Source organism: Urocampus carinirostris, chromosome 7 (genome assembly GCF_059441175.1).
Source record: "Urocampus carinirostris isolate Australia breed hairy pipefish chromosome 7, RoL_Ucar_1.0, whole genome shotgun sequence".
Classification (NCBI taxonomy): domain Eukaryota; kingdom Metazoa; phylum Chordata; class Actinopteri; order Syngnathiformes; family Syngnathidae; genus Urocampus; species Urocampus carinirostris.
This window is the reverse complement of record NC_142355.1, coordinates 24,697,983-24,716,104: the sequence shown is the minus strand read 5'-3', so window position 1 is coordinate 24,716,104 and position 18,122 is coordinate 24,697,983. Positions and strand designations below refer to the sequence as shown.

General features: G+C 39.4%; 1 protein-coding gene across 1 annotated transcript in view; it reads right to left on the bottom strand.

Annotated features, from left to right (window-relative positions):
• Positions 1-711: 711 nt before the first annotated feature.
• otogl (otogelin-like) overlaps positions 712-18,122 on the bottom strand; it is a 36,006-nt gene continuing 18,595 nt past the window's right edge. Inside the window, exons 31-54 of the mRNA XM_088340493.1 lie at positions 16,994-17,272; positions 15,734-15,851; positions 15,581-15,660; positions 13,122-13,684; positions 12,515-12,692; positions 12,296-12,438; positions 11,747-11,839; positions 11,401-11,590; positions 11,108-11,325; positions 10,815-10,956; positions 9,466-9,651; positions 7,962-8,174; positions 6,311-6,415; positions 6,134-6,241; positions 5,673-5,774; positions 5,406-5,510; positions 5,291-5,331; positions 5,134-5,200; positions 4,797-4,975; positions 3,586-3,690; positions 3,389-3,508; positions 2,779-2,824; positions 1,135-1,214; positions 712-1,052 (exon numbers count right to left, since the gene is read on the bottom strand). Of these exons, the coding sequence (XP_088196619.1) occupies positions 852-1,052; positions 1,135-1,214; positions 2,779-2,824; positions 3,389-3,508; positions 3,586-3,690; positions 4,797-4,975; positions 5,134-5,200; positions 5,291-5,331; positions 5,406-5,510; positions 5,673-5,774; positions 6,134-6,241; positions 6,311-6,415; positions 7,962-8,174; positions 9,466-9,651; positions 10,815-10,956; positions 11,108-11,325; positions 11,401-11,590; positions 11,747-11,839; positions 12,296-12,438; positions 12,515-12,692; positions 13,122-13,684; positions 15,581-15,660; positions 15,734-15,851; positions 16,994-17,272 (3,662 nt within the window). The 3' untranslated portion in view covers positions 712-851. The remainder of the gene's footprint in view (positions 1,053-1,134; positions 1,215-2,778; positions 2,825-3,388; positions 3,509-3,585; positions 3,691-4,796; positions 4,976-5,133; positions 5,201-5,290; positions 5,332-5,405; positions 5,511-5,672; positions 5,775-6,133; positions 6,242-6,310; positions 6,416-7,961; positions 8,175-9,465; positions 9,652-10,814; positions 10,957-11,107; positions 11,326-11,400; positions 11,591-11,746; positions 11,840-12,295; positions 12,439-12,514; positions 12,693-13,121; positions 13,685-15,580; positions 15,661-15,733; positions 15,852-16,993; positions 17,273-18,122) is intronic.

Genomic DNA, 18,122 nt, shown 5'->3' with positions numbered 1-18,122 from the left:
GCGAGGGGGCTGGGAATCCCCTCCTCTGAATCAATCTCCCAAAAAGAGTCAGAAATGACTCTAGCCACCTCCCACTAGGGGGATATGGCTGTAATATATATATATATATATATATATATATATATATATATATATATATATATATATATATATATATATATATAAATTATTATTATTTTTTAGACCCGCGAAGCTCTGAACCCGCTAACGTGGAACCGCGAAGTAGCGACGCCCCTTCAAAAATGCATAAAAAATTTTTTTTTAATTATTTTATTTTATTATTATTATTTTTGGGACCCACGAAGCTCTGAACCCGCAAACGTGGAACCGCGAAGTAGCGAGGTCCCACTGTATATACATATCCCATGAGCTGTTTTTCAAAAGAGATTAACGAAATAACGAATGCACACGATATTGCAATGATTCAGACAAAAAAAAATAAAACTTTATTTCCCTTTTCAGTCTAAATGTCTTTGAAAAAGGAAGTGCGGCCCCTTCTTAAGGTTTCTTTACTTTGCTAATGCTGAGGTTTTTGAGTTTTTCCTTGCCCTGATGTAAGTTTTACATCAGGGAATGGTGGAATGGTGGTCTATTGCCTGTACAAACCTCTAAGATTTTTTGTGATTACTTGTCAGAAATATTCCGATAAAGAAATTAGAATGAGTGGATGGGCAGTTTTAGAATATGTTTGTATTGTGTTTGTTTTTAAAAAAAAAAAAAAAAAAAAAACGTTTTAAACTTTTTTATTATCTTCAATGCCACGACCTGCACATTTTTTTTAACTAATACCGTCCATGTTTTGTCATTTCGACATCCCAAATGTCACGGCTGACCCATTTATATCCCTTAAATCAATTCCACTGGCAGTTGCAGTCTATGGGCTCTTGAATACGGTACTCCACGCTGCTGGCATTTCGTGTGCAGTAGAGCGCCACCGAGCGGGCCTTCAGCCCGTTCTCTCTGCAGCACTTGCAGAATCTGGCATGGGTATTGATGTTGAAGTTGAAGATGGTGGCTGACGGACATTTGCCATCACAAGAGAAGATTGTAACCTGAGTAGAGAATGCAAAGTGAAACTGTGCTGAATTATGATCCAGAATTTTATTTTAATTGCATATGTGTTTTACTTCTTACAGGTGTGTGGCTCCTGCAGTCATCTTTGCGTATTGTGGTCCGGATGGCCACTCGCTTGCACGTCTTACCGTCCTCTTTGCCTGTGCTCATGTTCAAGGAAAACAACAAAAAGGAGGACACATCTCTCTCAGAAGTTTTGGAGTGGAAAAATGGGCAGTCTGATGTAACCTCATACAGTAGCTATATAATGTAAACAATAATAAAACCTTAACACATGAGAAGATGCAATAATCTTAAAACCATCCCTTGTTTTTAACCTCTGATTCTCTGTTATATTATAATTTCTTGTCAAATTTTCGTTGGCCATAATTGATAATCATAATGTTTAACTCACTCTGTGTTCAAGAGCTTTAGGAAATGCGTTTAGTCGTTTGAAAAATTCAAAATCATCCAAATTTATTATTGTTGTCTGGTTGAATACAAAACAATTTTCTGTCTGTTAGATTGAGCACTAGAGCAGAAAAATAACAAGTACAGAGATTTAACAAACAAATAATCCACAAGTGAAATAACACTATTACAATAGCAAATAGAAAAAGTAGAGTGTTGTTTTGCAATACAACAGGTTCAGTCATGCAGTTATAGAGAACACAACTATGATGATGAACACGGTGAATTTGAATAATAGGTAATTTTCTCTGCCTAAATTGATAAAGCTTCCTAAAATTTCCAAGTTCATAAAAATGTATAATGATCAAAAACTAAATAACACCATGCTTGAATACTGCAGGTTTGATTTTGATATTGTTAATGAGTACAGTTACAACATACTTCAGCGAGTCAGTTATTATCATTGACTCACATGATGATGAACAACACGGACACATACACACATGCACACACATTCTATTAAAGCCCCGGTGAAATCTATTGCGCTGGATGCTTTGTTGCCCAGCAGCAGGAAATTTATAGGTGGGGTGCTCAGACTGCTCTTATCTACAGTTGAGGGTTGAATGTGAGATAAATGCAAGTCAATCAACTGGATCAGGCCTCGTCATCTTATAACAAGCAGCACATACCTGTGTCACAGTTAGTACTACCAGTGGGTGTTATGGGATTAACTGTAAACGGAAAAACACCCACTTCGGCACCTGGTCGCATCAGGGCAGGTCAGGACAGCAAAAGAAAGAAAGCGCCGGGAGAATACAAAAATCAGTAATCGAAAAAAGTTATATATATATCATAGAGTCAACGTGTAACAAAGACAGAACGGAGAAGAAGCAGCCCAGCGCAGCTCACATGCACATGGAGTTTACTCTCTTGCCTCACCTCACTGACAAAAAACAAAACAAAACACATAATTTGAAAAAAAAAGGAATCCCTACAACAACTCGCATCCTCGCTAGTAGGCAAAGTCAAAACGGTGAAAAAGCGATGAAAGAAAGCAATCCACTTCCAATCACCTGATTACAGTATGGATACAGAAATGATTATAACGTTCGCTTTTCCCGGCTGTCGATCAAAACACAAAAGCTGCAAGCTGTGGGGGAATGAAACACAGGCCAAGCATCAGAATTGATCGCCATTCGCTACCCAGGCTGCACCTCAACTCCTCTTTTAAAAGAAATCAGCCAATAAGCCCATCTGCTGTCAGGCAACAAAGCGCTCACCCTTTGTCAAGCAGTAATAAACGCAGAGACTCACATGTCCTGCAGCAGCCGTCCACTAATCTTTGAATCACACCGCCGTTCTGCAAATAAAATACATGTGTCACTTATTTCTAACTTGTTAATTATTTGATTTTGACAATGTATTCCATTTCCCTCGACCAAAAACAACAAAAAAGTGATTCGAAATGGCTGAGAGGATGTCTGATGAGATAAGAGGTCTATACATCCCTGTAGAAGATGAAACTTCAAAGGTGCCATAAAAAAAGCCAACAAGAACATTTGAATTTTATTTGGGTCACTTGAAGTGGCTTCTCGTGAGCTGACTTCTGATGTGATTAGTTAATTCCAACCGCAGACACATCTCCATTTATGAGCATGTGCACACTTGTGCAATCACATTATCTCAGTTGGCAATTTGATCTCTTTGCTGTTCTCGAGCATTTTCATTTGAGCTGTGCAGGCAGCAGGTCTCGTTAATCGATGAAAAGTGTTACAAAATTATAGGCCAAAAACTTGCATTCAGACATGAATGCCGATAGTTGCCACTGTTAGGCAATGCACACTTCTTTGCCTTAGTGCTTCCAACTGCGTGAGATCATCTTTCAGGTCTGATAAAAATATTTTACTGTTGCTCGCTTTCCGACCTGAATGCACTCTGTGTCATTAAACGGTGGGCAAATCACGCCAAAGGCCAGCACCACGGCTCCCATGTCTGTTTCTATGCAGTCGTATCGGGTGCAGTTTTCCACCCAGGAGCTTCCCACCTGCATACACGCACACATTTCCACTTATTTTTTCCTTTGAAAAGTAGAATTTTTGGGGGTGGGGAATTTGCTCTCACGGCAAAATGCTCTGAAGATCCATTGCCACTGTAGAACATGCAGGAGATGTTTTTACAGGAGCCGCAGCACACCTGGGGGTCTGTGAAAGATTCATATACCTGGTTCTGTTGAGACAGAGAAGAAAATTTAATTACATAAACAAGGTAAACCATACCGATAATAATTCAAATTCGAGCCTTTCTCTTCCAATCACAGTCAATATAAGCTTGATTATTGATGTTTCATGGAGGTTATTCCTCATCCTGCGTTAAATGGTCTCTTGATTAACAAACTGTCCAAGCCGACAATAATACATGCTAAATCCGTTCAATACTTATTTGTTTACCTGAAATAATTTTCTGACAGTATCAATGCCCTGTTGCACAATGTTTTTTCTCACAGGTTAATTGAAGTCCTACAAAACACATCAATGAAGGTGTAATTCTCAAATGATGGATTTACACTAATGAAAATAAGAAATCAAACAGATGACATTTGCTATTTAGTTTTTCATTACAGTTGGTACGCCTAATGATGGAAATTATAACTAGCAAAACAACTCACATTAAGTTTAAAAATAAAATATTTGTTACCCAGTAAATATTAAGATAACTTATAAAATACCATTGTCAATTAATTTCATACATGCTTGCGGGCTTGTGTTTTTCTTTTGTCTTTTTAAAAGAAAAAAGATCAAGTTAATTGAAGATAAACGACACTTATTGTATCCTCTTTTTATGTTATCTCGTACTTACAAGTTTTCACTGTATTTTATAGTTTTTCTATCAGTTCAAATTGTACACGCCTTATAACAACGTTTGTATGGGAAAGAAAATTTTAAAAATTTAAAATAAAAATGTTTTGGGTCTAATCCGGATCATCTCGTTCACAGGTAGCATACAATAACGTCATCGTAGATTGCTAACATTCTTACGATACAGTATTCTCCATAGTCTATCTTGTTGTGATTAAATAGGTGCGGCGTTGTGTTTTTACAGTTTATTGTCGCGTAATAAGGGGAATAATAATTATTAGTAAGGGGGAACAAGTATCTAAATTTCCAATGTAAGAAATACTCCACATGTAAAAAAGAATGTGGGAAAACACCTAAAACAAAACCTTTGAACAAACAAATAAAATCAGCTGTGAAAGCCAATTAGAACAATTTCCTAATAAGAGAGCACAAGAAAAAGTAATTCAAACAAAAAACTAAAATGTTTATAATACGTACAGGTTCACATTGTTGAGAACAGTTGACAGAGTTTATTTCCATTGCAAAAAAGCCTGTGCTTGGATCTCTATGATGCAGACAATGGACAGTGTAGCACAACTCTGCATCCAAGTACTGGACCAGGGATTGGCCTGGTCCCAGCACTGTGACCCCATCAAAAAGACACACCTCTGCTTTCTCTAAGGCCAAGCACACACAAATAAACATGAAAAATCAATATTTACAGCACTGAAAAAGAAAACGAAAAGGCAACACTTAAGGTAAGTGGCTGAGGTGCCAGAGAAGGCTAAATGGACTGGCAACCCATTTTGCTTCTTCTTGCTTGCGTTTTACATACGGCACGTGTGTCGAGGACAACCACAGTCACTGCTGCTGATGTCTGGGACCTCAAATAGAACCTCACCCTGAGAAAAGATAAAAGCCCTGACTAAAGCGATTCTGCTGTCTCAGTGTGAACAAAACCCCGCTTTAGAGTTTTAATGCAGCTTACTTACGAGCTGACACACTTGGAGAGCACTGTCCTCACAATGACATTCTACGAAATACAGAGGCATTGAAGGTGTAGACAGAAAAACACAAAAAGTGCTTGAAACATATGTCTTTATGTACCGCAATGCAGCTGCAGGCAACAATAGCCTGCAGGAGTTGTTTCGACCACAGTAAGTCCTGGTGCACAGCTCATGGATGACTTAGGGCACTTGCTGACATCACACACTGTAATCCACGTCAAACTTTATATAATCATATCATACGCACATCCAGTTCATAAATTATATGTGACCCACACAAATATTATCACATCAAGATTTACAAAGATGAAAACATGTTTTTTTTAAGAAAAGGTTTCAGTTTGTGCCATATGGTAGGACCGCTCACCACAAATATATTGGGGACAGCAACTCTGTGTGGTGGTTAGATCCACAGCCAGGATTTCTCCATGCAAGCAAGTTGGAACAGGCTCTAGGCACACATCACACACTGCAGGGACGTAACACACAATTACAGCCCTTCAGTTGATGGCGGTGTAATAAAAACTCGCAATGCTCTTTAAATGGGCAAGATTATTGGGGGGGAAAGCCTTTAAAATGGCTTGTTTACGGCTTGTTGGATGCCTGGCATCCTTTATCATTATCACACCGCTAAGTATTAAATCCAACAGACATATACACATGAAAAAGAATGAAATAGCATGGTAGCTACTTGACTCAATAACTCATGACTAGCTTGGCTCGCTCGTGTAAAAAAAATTTAAAAAGCACACCAGAAACATATTTTTAGACCTAAATGTCCTGTTTCAAACCATAAATAACATTATGTTGATTAAATTCCTGTCCTACCGCAGAGGTAAGAAAAGCAGCAATGTTTCCCATCCAGGATCTCAACTAAGAATTGATCTCTCCTACAGTGAGGAGTAGAAGAAGGTGGGCATGCCGCAGGGTCACACTCTGCAACAACAACACCACAACAAATACTTAGAGTATCCAATGTAAAATGTGCGCACCACAGATTCTCACCACATCTGTACTCCGGACAGCAGGAGAGGGTGCTGTAACCGATCACCAGTCGGTCGCCATCACCACATGCCGGTGCTTTACTGTCACACAAGGTCATGTTGCAATCTGGATGAAAGGACATAGTCAGATGTTTGTTAGGAGAGTGATCGTTAAATGTGATACAATGTGATGACGCTCAACACTTTAGCTCAACCTGTTATTATTGTGTAAGATTTACAAGCTGATCTCTACCATATCGCGTGCAATGTGATATTAGCTGAGAAAAAAAGCTAGGGACATATCTTACACTTGATCTGGTGTTTCTTAGGACAGGAAATATTTATCCCACCATGTTCACCGCAAGTCAACTGTGTCTATACGGAATATAGGGTGAATCCACAATGAAAACCAACAAGTACAGTCTATGTCCACTGGAGAGAACCAGGAGTTATCTTCAAAGTACAGGTATCCCTGACTTTGGGGTTTGGGGTAAAGAGCCTGGAGAAGGAGCGAGAAACTATATAAATATAAATATAATGTGCTTGGGTTTACATGAAGTGAAGCAAAAGCTAGAATGTCTGAAGTGAATTCAAAAATAAAATATTGAGCAAATATGACTTGAAATGTATTGAACCACCCATCTATTTTGCACAACCTGATTAACATAGTATGCTAAAATGGGGAAACGTATTCTTTGCTACTATTTTTATGGTATATGTATATAAATTATATAATTGTATAAGAACCATATAAAATATAAGTATATAATGTGCTTGCGGGTATTGTTGATTAATGGAACGCACTAAACTAACTTGCACTAATAAATCAACAACCACATGGTGCTACAACTCCACAAATGGAATTGCTTTTTTAACGTGTATGATGCTTTTACGATTGTTACGTAGCAAAAATACGTTTTGGCTATTTTGTTATTGGAGTATAACGATATTGTCATGATTACTGATGTGACTCAGCTGTGCCCGCTCATTTGGCGCCAACCGCTGTGGGTTCTGATTGGCTCGCTGTCACTATTTGAACTCAGTCCTGTTAATCCCCTGTGGTCAGTCCGTCTGCGAATCTCCGTGTATACAAGGCTAGCCTTTTTCAACCCGGACCCCCGCCTGTCCCGTTTTGCTCCCGTTTGTCTCCGGCTACAACCTATTTTGATCCCGATCATATCTGCTCTCATGTCTTAGCTTACGACTCGTTTCCGAACCCCTATCACGTCTGCTTTCCCGTTCTGGCTTACGACTCGTTTCCGACGCCAATAACGTCTGCTCTCCTGTTCTGGCTTATGACTCGCTTCTGACCCTGACCACGTTTTTGCTCTCCAGTCCCTGCTACCGACCCGTTTTTTCCGTCCCCGACACCACCATCGCTCGCCACGGAAGATCCACTTCCGTGTTTGGATCACAAGCCGATTACGAGAGCGAACACCAGATCGTGGGCGCAGCCCTTCCTCGTTCCTTCAATAAAACTTGTGGTAAACGTTACACAAGTGGGTCCTGTTTCCAATCTGGTCCTGACAGATATAACAGTTATTATTTTCATCTCTAGCAAATACAGCACTCAACAAATTAAGAGGCATTTATCATTTTTGCTTGATTAATGATTCTGGCCAGGATAATCAAGAAAAAAACATTTTCAGGTTTCATTTTACACGTATACTCACGGCAGATTTTCTTGGGACAGCATGCCCCTTCTTCCAGAACTTCAAGCACGTACTCTCCCTGCCTCTCACACATTGGTGTCGAGACGAAGCCGCAGTCGGGCTCCACAGCAATCACCGAGCCGTTCTCCATGCACTTGTACAGGCAGCAGCCTTGAGCATAGCCATTCCAGACCTCGCCGAGGGCCCGTGGCCTGTCTTCGTTATCAGTGCATGCTACGGAAGCCATTCACAGCTGAGCAACATTGTCTTTTTCTAGGTTTTTGTTCAATACACTCAAAAAATCTAGTTAGTAAAACCTCACATAGGCAAGAGTTAAAGCGCATAATTACAGGCAGTAAAAAAGTTAATGTGACTGCTGAGATGCATTTAATTTTTCAGTATAATTGAGTGGACAAGAATTAGATCACTGTAAGGGACAAAGATCACAACCTGTAAGTACTTTAGCACTTTTCCAATTCTGTTCAGAACTCTCTAATACAGAAAGGGGTTTTGCCCTAAATAGGTTGGACGACTTCTCCAAGCTCTAAAATTCTTTACTGTGGTACCTCTTCTGACAAGCTCAATTCGTTTGTGCTTGTAGCTTGAATTGCTTGAGCAACGAGCAAATGTTCTCGATATAAAATAATTAAAAGACAATTGGTGACCTGCCGTCCTCTCAAAAGTACAGAAATGAATCTTAATAGCTACAAAACACAATTTTCTGAACACTTAAAACACATTCAAATCGTAATTAAACATAAAAAAATACAGGAACAAGATAAATAAAATGATATTATGGAAAGAAAATGCGAGTTCATTATGAGTGCCATAACGATCGCATACCTGTCAACTTATGTGTTTTCCCTGTATTTTATAGTTTTTTTTAAACATTTCACATTGTGTCCACCTTATAAAACTGAAACTTAAAAAAACAAATCTCGTCTTGCCAATTTCGGCTCTAATCCGGATCGTTGCTGTCACTGGTACGAGACGACAGAGTCATCGTAGTTTGCTAATATTGTCGAAGTCTACTTAGTCTGTCTTGCTGTGAGTATGTTCCGTGTTGTGTTTGTCTAAGGTTTATTGTTACTAAATAAGGAGGGTTTTCAATCATCAATAAAGAGAGCAATTGGCTGACAGGTTGACTGGTATGAGATTGAGAGAATGTTGATGATATGTAAGCACTAACTGTACACTTGAAATTAAAGTTACTGCAACTTTAAATCTTTCTAAAGCACATTTTTGCCTTTTTTGTAGTAGTAGTTGGACGAGCTGATGCTGGCTTGTTCATTATCATGTGAGGCTGGCGGTAAGCAGTCACAAGTCTTTAATGGTAAAGTTCGTTAACGAAAATTCTCGTGTTAAGAGGCGCTCGTATAAAGAAGTACCATAACAATACATTTCCCATCATCTGCCTTATGCACTGATGCATGCCTTTGCTGCCTCTCTTGTGAGACTTTAGTCTGCCACTTCTAAATCCACTCCCCCCCAAATTAAAAGATTGTTGTCTTTCAGTGTGACTCACCACAGCGATCCTCAGTCACGCAGTGCAAGGAATCAGCACGGTGCAAGAGAGTCCCAGTGCGGCAAACACACTCCTCTCGGATGAAAGGGCAAGCTGTCTCTTGATAGTAGTCCCTGTTTAGACAGGTAAGGCTGGCGCAGGTGTTCACACAAGGATGATACTCCTTGCCAAGAGGGCACTGGAGAGCTGCAAGAAGAGTAATGAACTTTTAGGGTTTCATTTGTCTTATGACCAAGCTTGTAACATTTTTTTTTTGATAGACCTCCGGTAATAGAAGCAGAAAAAAAGTTAAAAAGATATATTGATTCACCAGCTAATTAACCAAATAAAATGAGCAACAGTCAGACAAAGACAATTTTCCATATTGCCAGTCTACGGCTCATTGACTTAAATTTACAAAGAAAAACAATTAGGTTTTTTAAAAAAACATGGAATCTCGGGTGTACTGGACTGCAGTATAATAAACAGTGAATTCTCAGCCGTATCGATTTTGTGCTGTGAAAGGTGTGAAAGCAGTAATTTAGATTAATGTTCACCACACGTATCACATATTTTGCTCTTATGAAAGGCTCCATCTTCAGTGTGTAGCTCAATACTATCAAACTTATTTAGATAAATTGTCAATCTAAATATATAGTGACAGAGCATACAAGCGCCTCACTTACGGTGGGAAAAATCAGGAGCTGGACATTGGTAATTTAGTCTGTGTGAGAGAATGTGGTCCTAAATTAGGGCCCACTGCAGGTTCTCTGGTATTCTCCTATGTATTTGTGTATTTTCATGTAACCTTCCTTGCCCACAAGTGATGGTTTTACAATATCTAAATGGAACATTTTTTGATCAGCAGTTATATGAAACTCGGGGAAGAAATACAAAATAAAATAAAACTAAATTAACTCACCTGCACTACTGCTTTACATGTTAAACTGCTGCTTTTCTCCCCTCACAAATGCCTACTGATTTGAAAAAATAAAAACAAAGTATTCTGCTTTTTTAAAATTTCAACAAAAACAAACAAAATATTGACAAGAGAAGAGGCACTATTAAGGTATTTCCAATCAGATTTTTTTTCTACATAACGTGTAGTGTTTTTCCCCACAAGAGACTCCAATAATTGCATAATATTTCGGTTTTGGTAAAAGTTGGCCACTGAGTTTGCCAGTTTTAAACAAGCACGTATTGTTGCTTTATTTAACATTCTGGTGATGGATTGTGTTTTGCACATAAAGATAGAGTGCGCAATAAAATCTACCGCTTTTTAATGTTAAAAGGTTAACATGTATGCTGGAGTTAGGATGGTCCTAGATCAGAGTACTACGGTATCTTTATATTTATGTTTCTGTACTCACGGCAGAAATTGGGCCGTCTCCAGCTGATGCATATTTGGTGTGTGTAGCAGACAGCCACGTAGGCTGCCAGAAAATCACACTGATATTCCTTGTAATGCAGGTCACCCGCCCACATAATGTCACAGAACTGCTCCGGAGGCATCTGTAAAACACTCAAAGCAATGTCATATTTCTCTGTTTATTGTAAGACGCGCTATAGTTGAGGAAAGTGATTCCAAACAACTGTGCTTTGGTATATATGCGAGCACATGCTATGAGGCAAAGAAGAAAATCTATGCTTCCAGGAGACACACCTTGCTATGACACGGTTTGAAAACTTTTTGGTCGAGCATGGAGAGGCAGGTAGAGCAGTTTCCACGAGTACTGTTCTCTCCAACCCTGCTAGTGTGCTCACTTTTGTCAGGTATGGACACCTGCCATACCTGCAGGAAGAGCATCATGTCTCCCACCTCTCGCACGACTGTACCATTGGGCAACATGAGGTCATTCTTCGGGTTGCCGTCGCAGCAACCTGCCATGACAGGTAGACACAAGGTTAACTCCAAATGTCACTCGGTGTTTATTTGATCCCCTAGTCAGGTCTTACCGCATAAACCCTGAGTGGGCACAGATGCTTCATTTGGTGTAATGTACTGCAACACCATGATCCCTGTGGTGTGATACCATTGCATGCTGACATGGCCAGGTGTTTTGATACGATACATGGAGCCAGTGTCTTCAACATGAAGGGAATTGAGGGACAATGGCAGTTTGGAGGGCCTGTAGTTCACTGAAACCTTCAAACAAATTTAGACTTTATAATGAGTGTTTACCAAAGTTTAAAAAAATGGAATTATTGCATATCAGAAAACTTTTCTCAAATGTAATTATATGCAAATTAAATAAGAACTATTCAAAAAGGACTAAATTTATAATCAGCTAAGCAAAATCACCTTCCGCTCCAGTCGATTGATAACAACACAATCAGAAGAGGTTGTGATATTTAATTTCTTTAAACAAAGACCAGATGTTCCACCTGATGGACTCTGTGGTGAAATAAAACAGAATCATAGTGTAAGCAAAATCAAATAGTATTGGAACAAGCTGTTTGTGTGTTACTCACAGATCTTCAGATTGAATTTAGGCTCTACTAAGAAAACATTTTGTTTTGAAAAGGTGTAGTGTGCCTTATAAAAATATTTCAATTTTATAAACATAGTGCAGTAATTATTTATGCTATGACAAAATCATATCTTTAAAAAAAAAAGGTTAAATAAAAAAAAATCATCAAACGCATTAAAAATTGATATTGCATTTCAGTTAGCCATTTGAAAATAATACAAAAATACATAAACATATAAATGCAATTAACAAGTTAAAGGAAAAATCAATGTAACAAACGCATTTTTAAACCAAGAGCACAGTTAAAGTGATGAAAAAAGATAAATTACAGTGGATGTCATGCGTATGCTTAACCTTATCACGATTATTGTATTCATTACCTGGCTGGTTGGACATTTCTCTACTGTTCCAATTATAATCTCTCCAGGAAGCTTAACCATGATGTAGGAGCCGTTATCATACAAGGCCACATCGTTGCCATCAAATGTGATCATGCGTAGGTCAGACATCACTGTGCAACGACCTGGCAAAAAAACACCTCTGGATTATCCATCTTGTTAAAAGTGCACCTTCATCATATATCAATAGTGGCGGCTTACAAGGGCATCGCCACTGTGGGCAACATGGGTCCGCGTTAATGAGGACAGGCAGGCCCAACAGGCTGCAGCGGGGTTGCGTGGTGTTGAAAGGGCAATGCAGGGACGCGTTGTAAAGCAGTAGCTGCCCATTGAAACAAATAAACTCGGCACATTTGTTGACGCTGTAGATATATGGAGGCTGATATGGAGCATAAAGGTATGCACAATTAGAAGGGGCACTTTAAAGGTATTTTCAATCAGATTTGTTTTCACAGAACGTGTAGTGTTCATCCCCACAATTATGCAAATATGTTTTCCTTGTGGTAGGGGACTTGAAAAATGTAGTCTCAAAGTTGACCCATCTAACCTGTTTGTAGTAGACAATACATCTAGGCTAGAGGTAAGATCGGGCCTGAAAAGTCAAACCCCACTCAAGTATAAAGGCCCGAACTAACCCAAACAATTAACTTATCTTGAAGGACGGGTTGTAATATTTTATTTGTGAGGACTCGGAAGAAGCCAGGAAGGGTGATTTTGGCCGACTATGTTGTAGTTGTTTGTTTTGCTAGCAGACAAAACAACTGATAAAAGGCTCTCAATAAACATCTGAAGTTGCTTCAACACTTACATTACATGGTGTTGTGGGCATGAAGAACGGAGACGTCGGTAGCGGCTCTTCTTTTGTCTGAAAAGTGTCTTGGATTTCTTCAGTCATTGATTTCGGGCCGGCGCCACTTGGCATTGTGGTAGCCATGGCGACCATCGGTGCGTCGGTGGATGTGATTGCTGGTATGTCCGTGGGGTGAACTTTAGTAGGTGTAGACATAACGATTCTGCTAGATATGGGGCTGATGGCAGAAGGTGCTTTTGACGTCAAGTTGATGGGTGGCACTGGGGTTGAAGGTGTGGGAATCCCGGGGGTGAGAATAACTGGAGGCGTTGAAATGAGAGACGACGTTGATGGCGTAGTAGGCAATGGAGTGGGTGTACTTGTGTGGGAAGGTATAGTGGTAGGTAGAACTGGAGAAGATGGCATAAAATAAATGGGTACAGAGCTCATGGTAGTAGTGGTGCTCGCAACAACTGTGGTAGTCATGAGCCTTGTTGTTGTAGGTGTTGTCCGTGGTGACGAAACAAAGTCAGTCGGTGAAACAAAAGCAAAGGGTGTAGGTGTTTGGAGAGGAATCACACCTAAAAAGGATGTTTCATATTACAAATGAGTTTTGAAGAGCTTAATCAAAAGCCACAATATGGAACGTGAAACTGTGTAATTCAAATACCACTGATAGTGTGAAATTGAAATCCTAATAAATCTTTATTATGCCTTTGACATTTCAGTTGAGAATTTTTTTGTCCTTCATCCTACTTCATAACATGTTTGTAACAGTCAATTGTCCATAGTATAAATAAAAGTGAAAATGTTTGTTTAAACAGCATGAAACAATACTACTGTTGAAAAAAGTTCAATCTAGCTATTAGAGGTTTTGTAAAGTACCGTATTTTCCTCACTTATAAGGGCACCAGATTATAATGCCCATCGAATTGAAGCTACAATAAGATCTACCGGATTCATTAGTGTACAATAGAGATAAGATCTTGGGCCCGGTGAATGCATTGCTGTGGGGCTTACCGGCCCAGCGGCACTGATGGATACAGAGAACCATGTGCGCGCTGAGGCAGGGTGAAGTGAGGTGGAGAGAGATCGGAAGAGATTGTCCGAGACAGTCAAAATCACCCTCCCCCCTCGCAACTAAAAAGGGAAAATTCGGGCTTGCTTGGGGCTAGGTCCCTCAAATCAAGTTATTTAGACGGGCTCGGACTAGTTCTGGCTTTTATACTTGCAGGCTGCGTCAGGTCAGTCTCGGTTTTTTAGGCCCAATCTTACCTCTAGTGCAAAACTGTTGCATAATTTGTACACTTTAGGTATAGATTCATGCTATGATTGATCAGCAGAACAATGTCACTGACCAAAATCTCAAAACATTGTATGAAACGGATATCGAACAAGGGTCGCGGCAGTGCGAGTGCCAAACCCTACCCACTCAATTAATTGCATTACAGATGACATAGGAAAAGTTTGCCTGAAAGATATAAATAAACACAAAAAAGAATGACTAGGGGAATAACTCTTTGGTGTATCTGATGGTGAATCAGACTTTGCATCTATTTATATCTTTCAGGACACAATTTTTTTTTCAACCGTTATTTATACGACATTACTGTCACTATCTGCTACTGCTTTGAACATTTTATTGTATGTTCTGTCTTATATGTCAGTTGTTTTTACTTCAGTACAAGCTGAAAATTCACTTGCAGTTTATTGAGTATTATTTTAGGTAAGGATTGTTCCGTGCATCAGCACTTTATTGTTGTCAATTGTTGTCTGCGCATGGGAGAGTGTTAAACAGATTTTTTTTTTGTATGCCAAGTGCATTTGAGAAGTTGACAAATAAAACTGACTTTGACTGTTTTCTCCTTTTCTATCATTCATTTTGGGTACCACGAGTACCACTGGTGGTGTAGTGGCTTAACGACAGTGTTGTCACTAACACGACCCTAGTTCCTTTCCCGTTGGATTCAATAATTTGCGATTTTGTTCGATTGATAAATCGTTGCACAAATAGGGAAGTGTACCGTTAAATCTCGTATTATAACACATACTGTATGCGTTTCCAATTTTATCCCCGCATTTTGCAGTATATTAGGCGCACCGTGTCATAAGGCGCACATTTGAATTTCAGGACAAATTGAGGTTTTTAGGTGCGCCTCATAGTTTGGAAAATACTGTACGTCTTATTTTAAGTTATCTGCTACAGTAAAAGCAGTTCAAAAAAGTATTGTGTTGTTGTTTGTAGTTGTGCCTCATACTGGAGAAGTCTGGGTTTGAATTTTTAAATAGTCCCCCTTTCCAAAGCATTGTTGACTCCTTAAATTGACTGAAGAGTCGAAATAACCCATACAAGTGAATTATTGTTTTTCTATTTGTGCTCTGCAAGTGACTGGTGACCAGTTCATGCTGTTCCTGCATTCCCATCTTCACAACATTGATTTTTCATCCTTGGCAGCTCCATTGACAGCATTACTCACAATCTTCTATGTAGACACATCTATTGGTGATCTCATCTAGGACCATGGTTGTAGGACATCTTGGGAAGCAGCCCTCAACACTGTGATTACAGCATGTTGCTAAAATCCGTTTTAATACTCTAGAGTGTGAGACATGAGTAGCAGTGCTCTTACAGTGGCAGAAAGTTGCAGCGGGTAGCATCTGGGTCATTGCAAGAGGGTACGCAAGGGCTGGCGCAGGCATGATAGCGCCACTCACACTTCATGCGGTAGGGAACGGCAAAACGAGGCTCTGCACGAAGAGAGGAGAAAATTGGTTAGTGCTGGTGCACATAAATGTGTGTGTGGAGCGGAGCTTCTAAAACTGGGGTCCACGACCGTAAAATACAGCATCACTAAATTATTAAACCTAAAAGGGAGGGCTTAATCAAATACCGCACATGTTACAATTTTTCTTTGGACAAATCATTTTATATGGCTTGTGAGAGCCTAAAAGGTCTGATTATCTAAAATTGTCCAAGATCAAGAGTTCTTTGACCAAAAACTACATTTCACACAATGCCTGTCAACTACGATACCCGCAAATTGACGCCTAAGCTCACTGACGCGACCTTAGTATTTAAGGATTTGCTATTTTGGTCAGAGACGTTGTTCGATTGATAAGTATAACGTTGAATCTCATGTAGTAACGCACACGAATACTGTATGCCTTTTCAAACATATCCCCCATATTTTGCGTGTATAAGACACACCGTGTTAAAAGGCACATATTCAAATTTGAAACCAATGTCAGGTTTTATCCTTAAAATTCCTGAAAAAAATGTTATTCATTTTATGAACTAAATAAGTGTAGTGATATTTTGTCAACGCAACTGACTTGAATAAAACTATAGAGGTATTTTACATGAAGGACTAGTTACATTTATTTTACACACTATTCATTTAGATTTAGTCACAAGTTACAGCAGGCATTTTAACTACAGCCAATAGGCTGCTGAGGCCCTTGGTAAAATGAGTTTGACACCCCTGATATACATAGTTAAACAAAGGTTTAGCATTAGCAGTTAACATTGAGCTGGAAAATATTAACATGGATAAAATGTATTTTTAGAAATTGGTTTAGGTGGAGTTTGGTGGATAATTTCCTATGTTTCCTATGAAGTCTCTGTCATTAGCGGAAGCTGAATAATGTAATGGATTTAATCCTACTATTACTTTAATACAGCATGTTGAACTTCTCTTTAGGTTCAAAAGGAAAATTATAACAGTAAACATTTCTTATGGGTTCAGTGGACACATCTTTTTATTGGCCCCAAGTTAGAAAAGAAATCTAGGAAAACTCTCTCTCCACTAACAGATCCCCAGATCCCCAGTTCAATAGCCCGATTTTGGAAACCATTTCCAAGAAAACTGTTTTACAGACATATAACAGACCCTTGAGGATGAAGCTGCTGCTGGCTTTAAAACCGCCAGAGGTGTCATATCTTAGAGCTCGAGCGGCGGTGCGTGTCAGGGTCAGGAAGATCCCTGGTTGGTCAGCAAGTTCAAACGAGGTGTGACCAGGCAGAAACAGCCCCTGATGCAGGATGAACGTCGCTCGCCGTTTAAACTCCTCCCCTTGACTCCAGCGCTGCAACTGGACACATCGCTTCCCCGACACCACAAGGAAAAAATTGGGTCTTTCTGCAGACTCCAGGGAAACAACCGGGATGCCTGGGGAAATAGACCTCAGAGGTATAAATTCACTATTACATCCCAAAAAGACAACAGTGAAGTGGGACAGCCCTGAAAATATCGCTACATGTTTTTTGGGAAGGTCCATTAAAAGACAATCACATCTGCCCTTTAACTACATACTGTAAACACTTTTCCTAGACATTTACAAATCGAATTTTTTCCTCATTTCCCATTACTTTTTGTTGGTCAAAGCAAGGGCATTATTAGGAGTACAGACGCTCCCTTACTTACGACCATTCAATTTATGAAAAACGGTAGATATGAACATTTTTTTCGGGATGTTGAAAAATATCCAGACATTGCTGTAAGTTAGATTTTGTATAGTGTGCACCGTTTTCCGAGTAGAGGACATTACTGTAGTGCTTCCTTCCGCCGTTACCGGCGTGTGGCCCTGTGAGAGGTCACCCAGCATCCACCCCAAAGAAGTAAGCTTCCTCTTTCTAGTTCGTTTCTAAACATTCTATACTGTATCTCCAGCGCACATTTTCATCGTTTAATATCTCGTGCATCCATTCAAGATGGTAGCTGTAAAGTGTAAAGAAGAGTTGAGCTGTTACTATTGAAATGAAAGTGGAATATGGAAGCTTGTTGCAGTTGAGAAAATGGTTGGATCACTTTTTTTTGACCACTTTTTACCACGGAGGAGGAAGTCACCTAACTCTTGAAGCTCTTCCTCCAAAAGTAATAAAACTTAACTTTATCTATCTTTGAAGAGCATATTAATTTATGAAATGTATATGTTTTAGTACAAAACAGTGCAGGTTACTTATACAAACCTTAAACATACAAAATATTACACTGAACCGATTAAACTTACCAACGATCA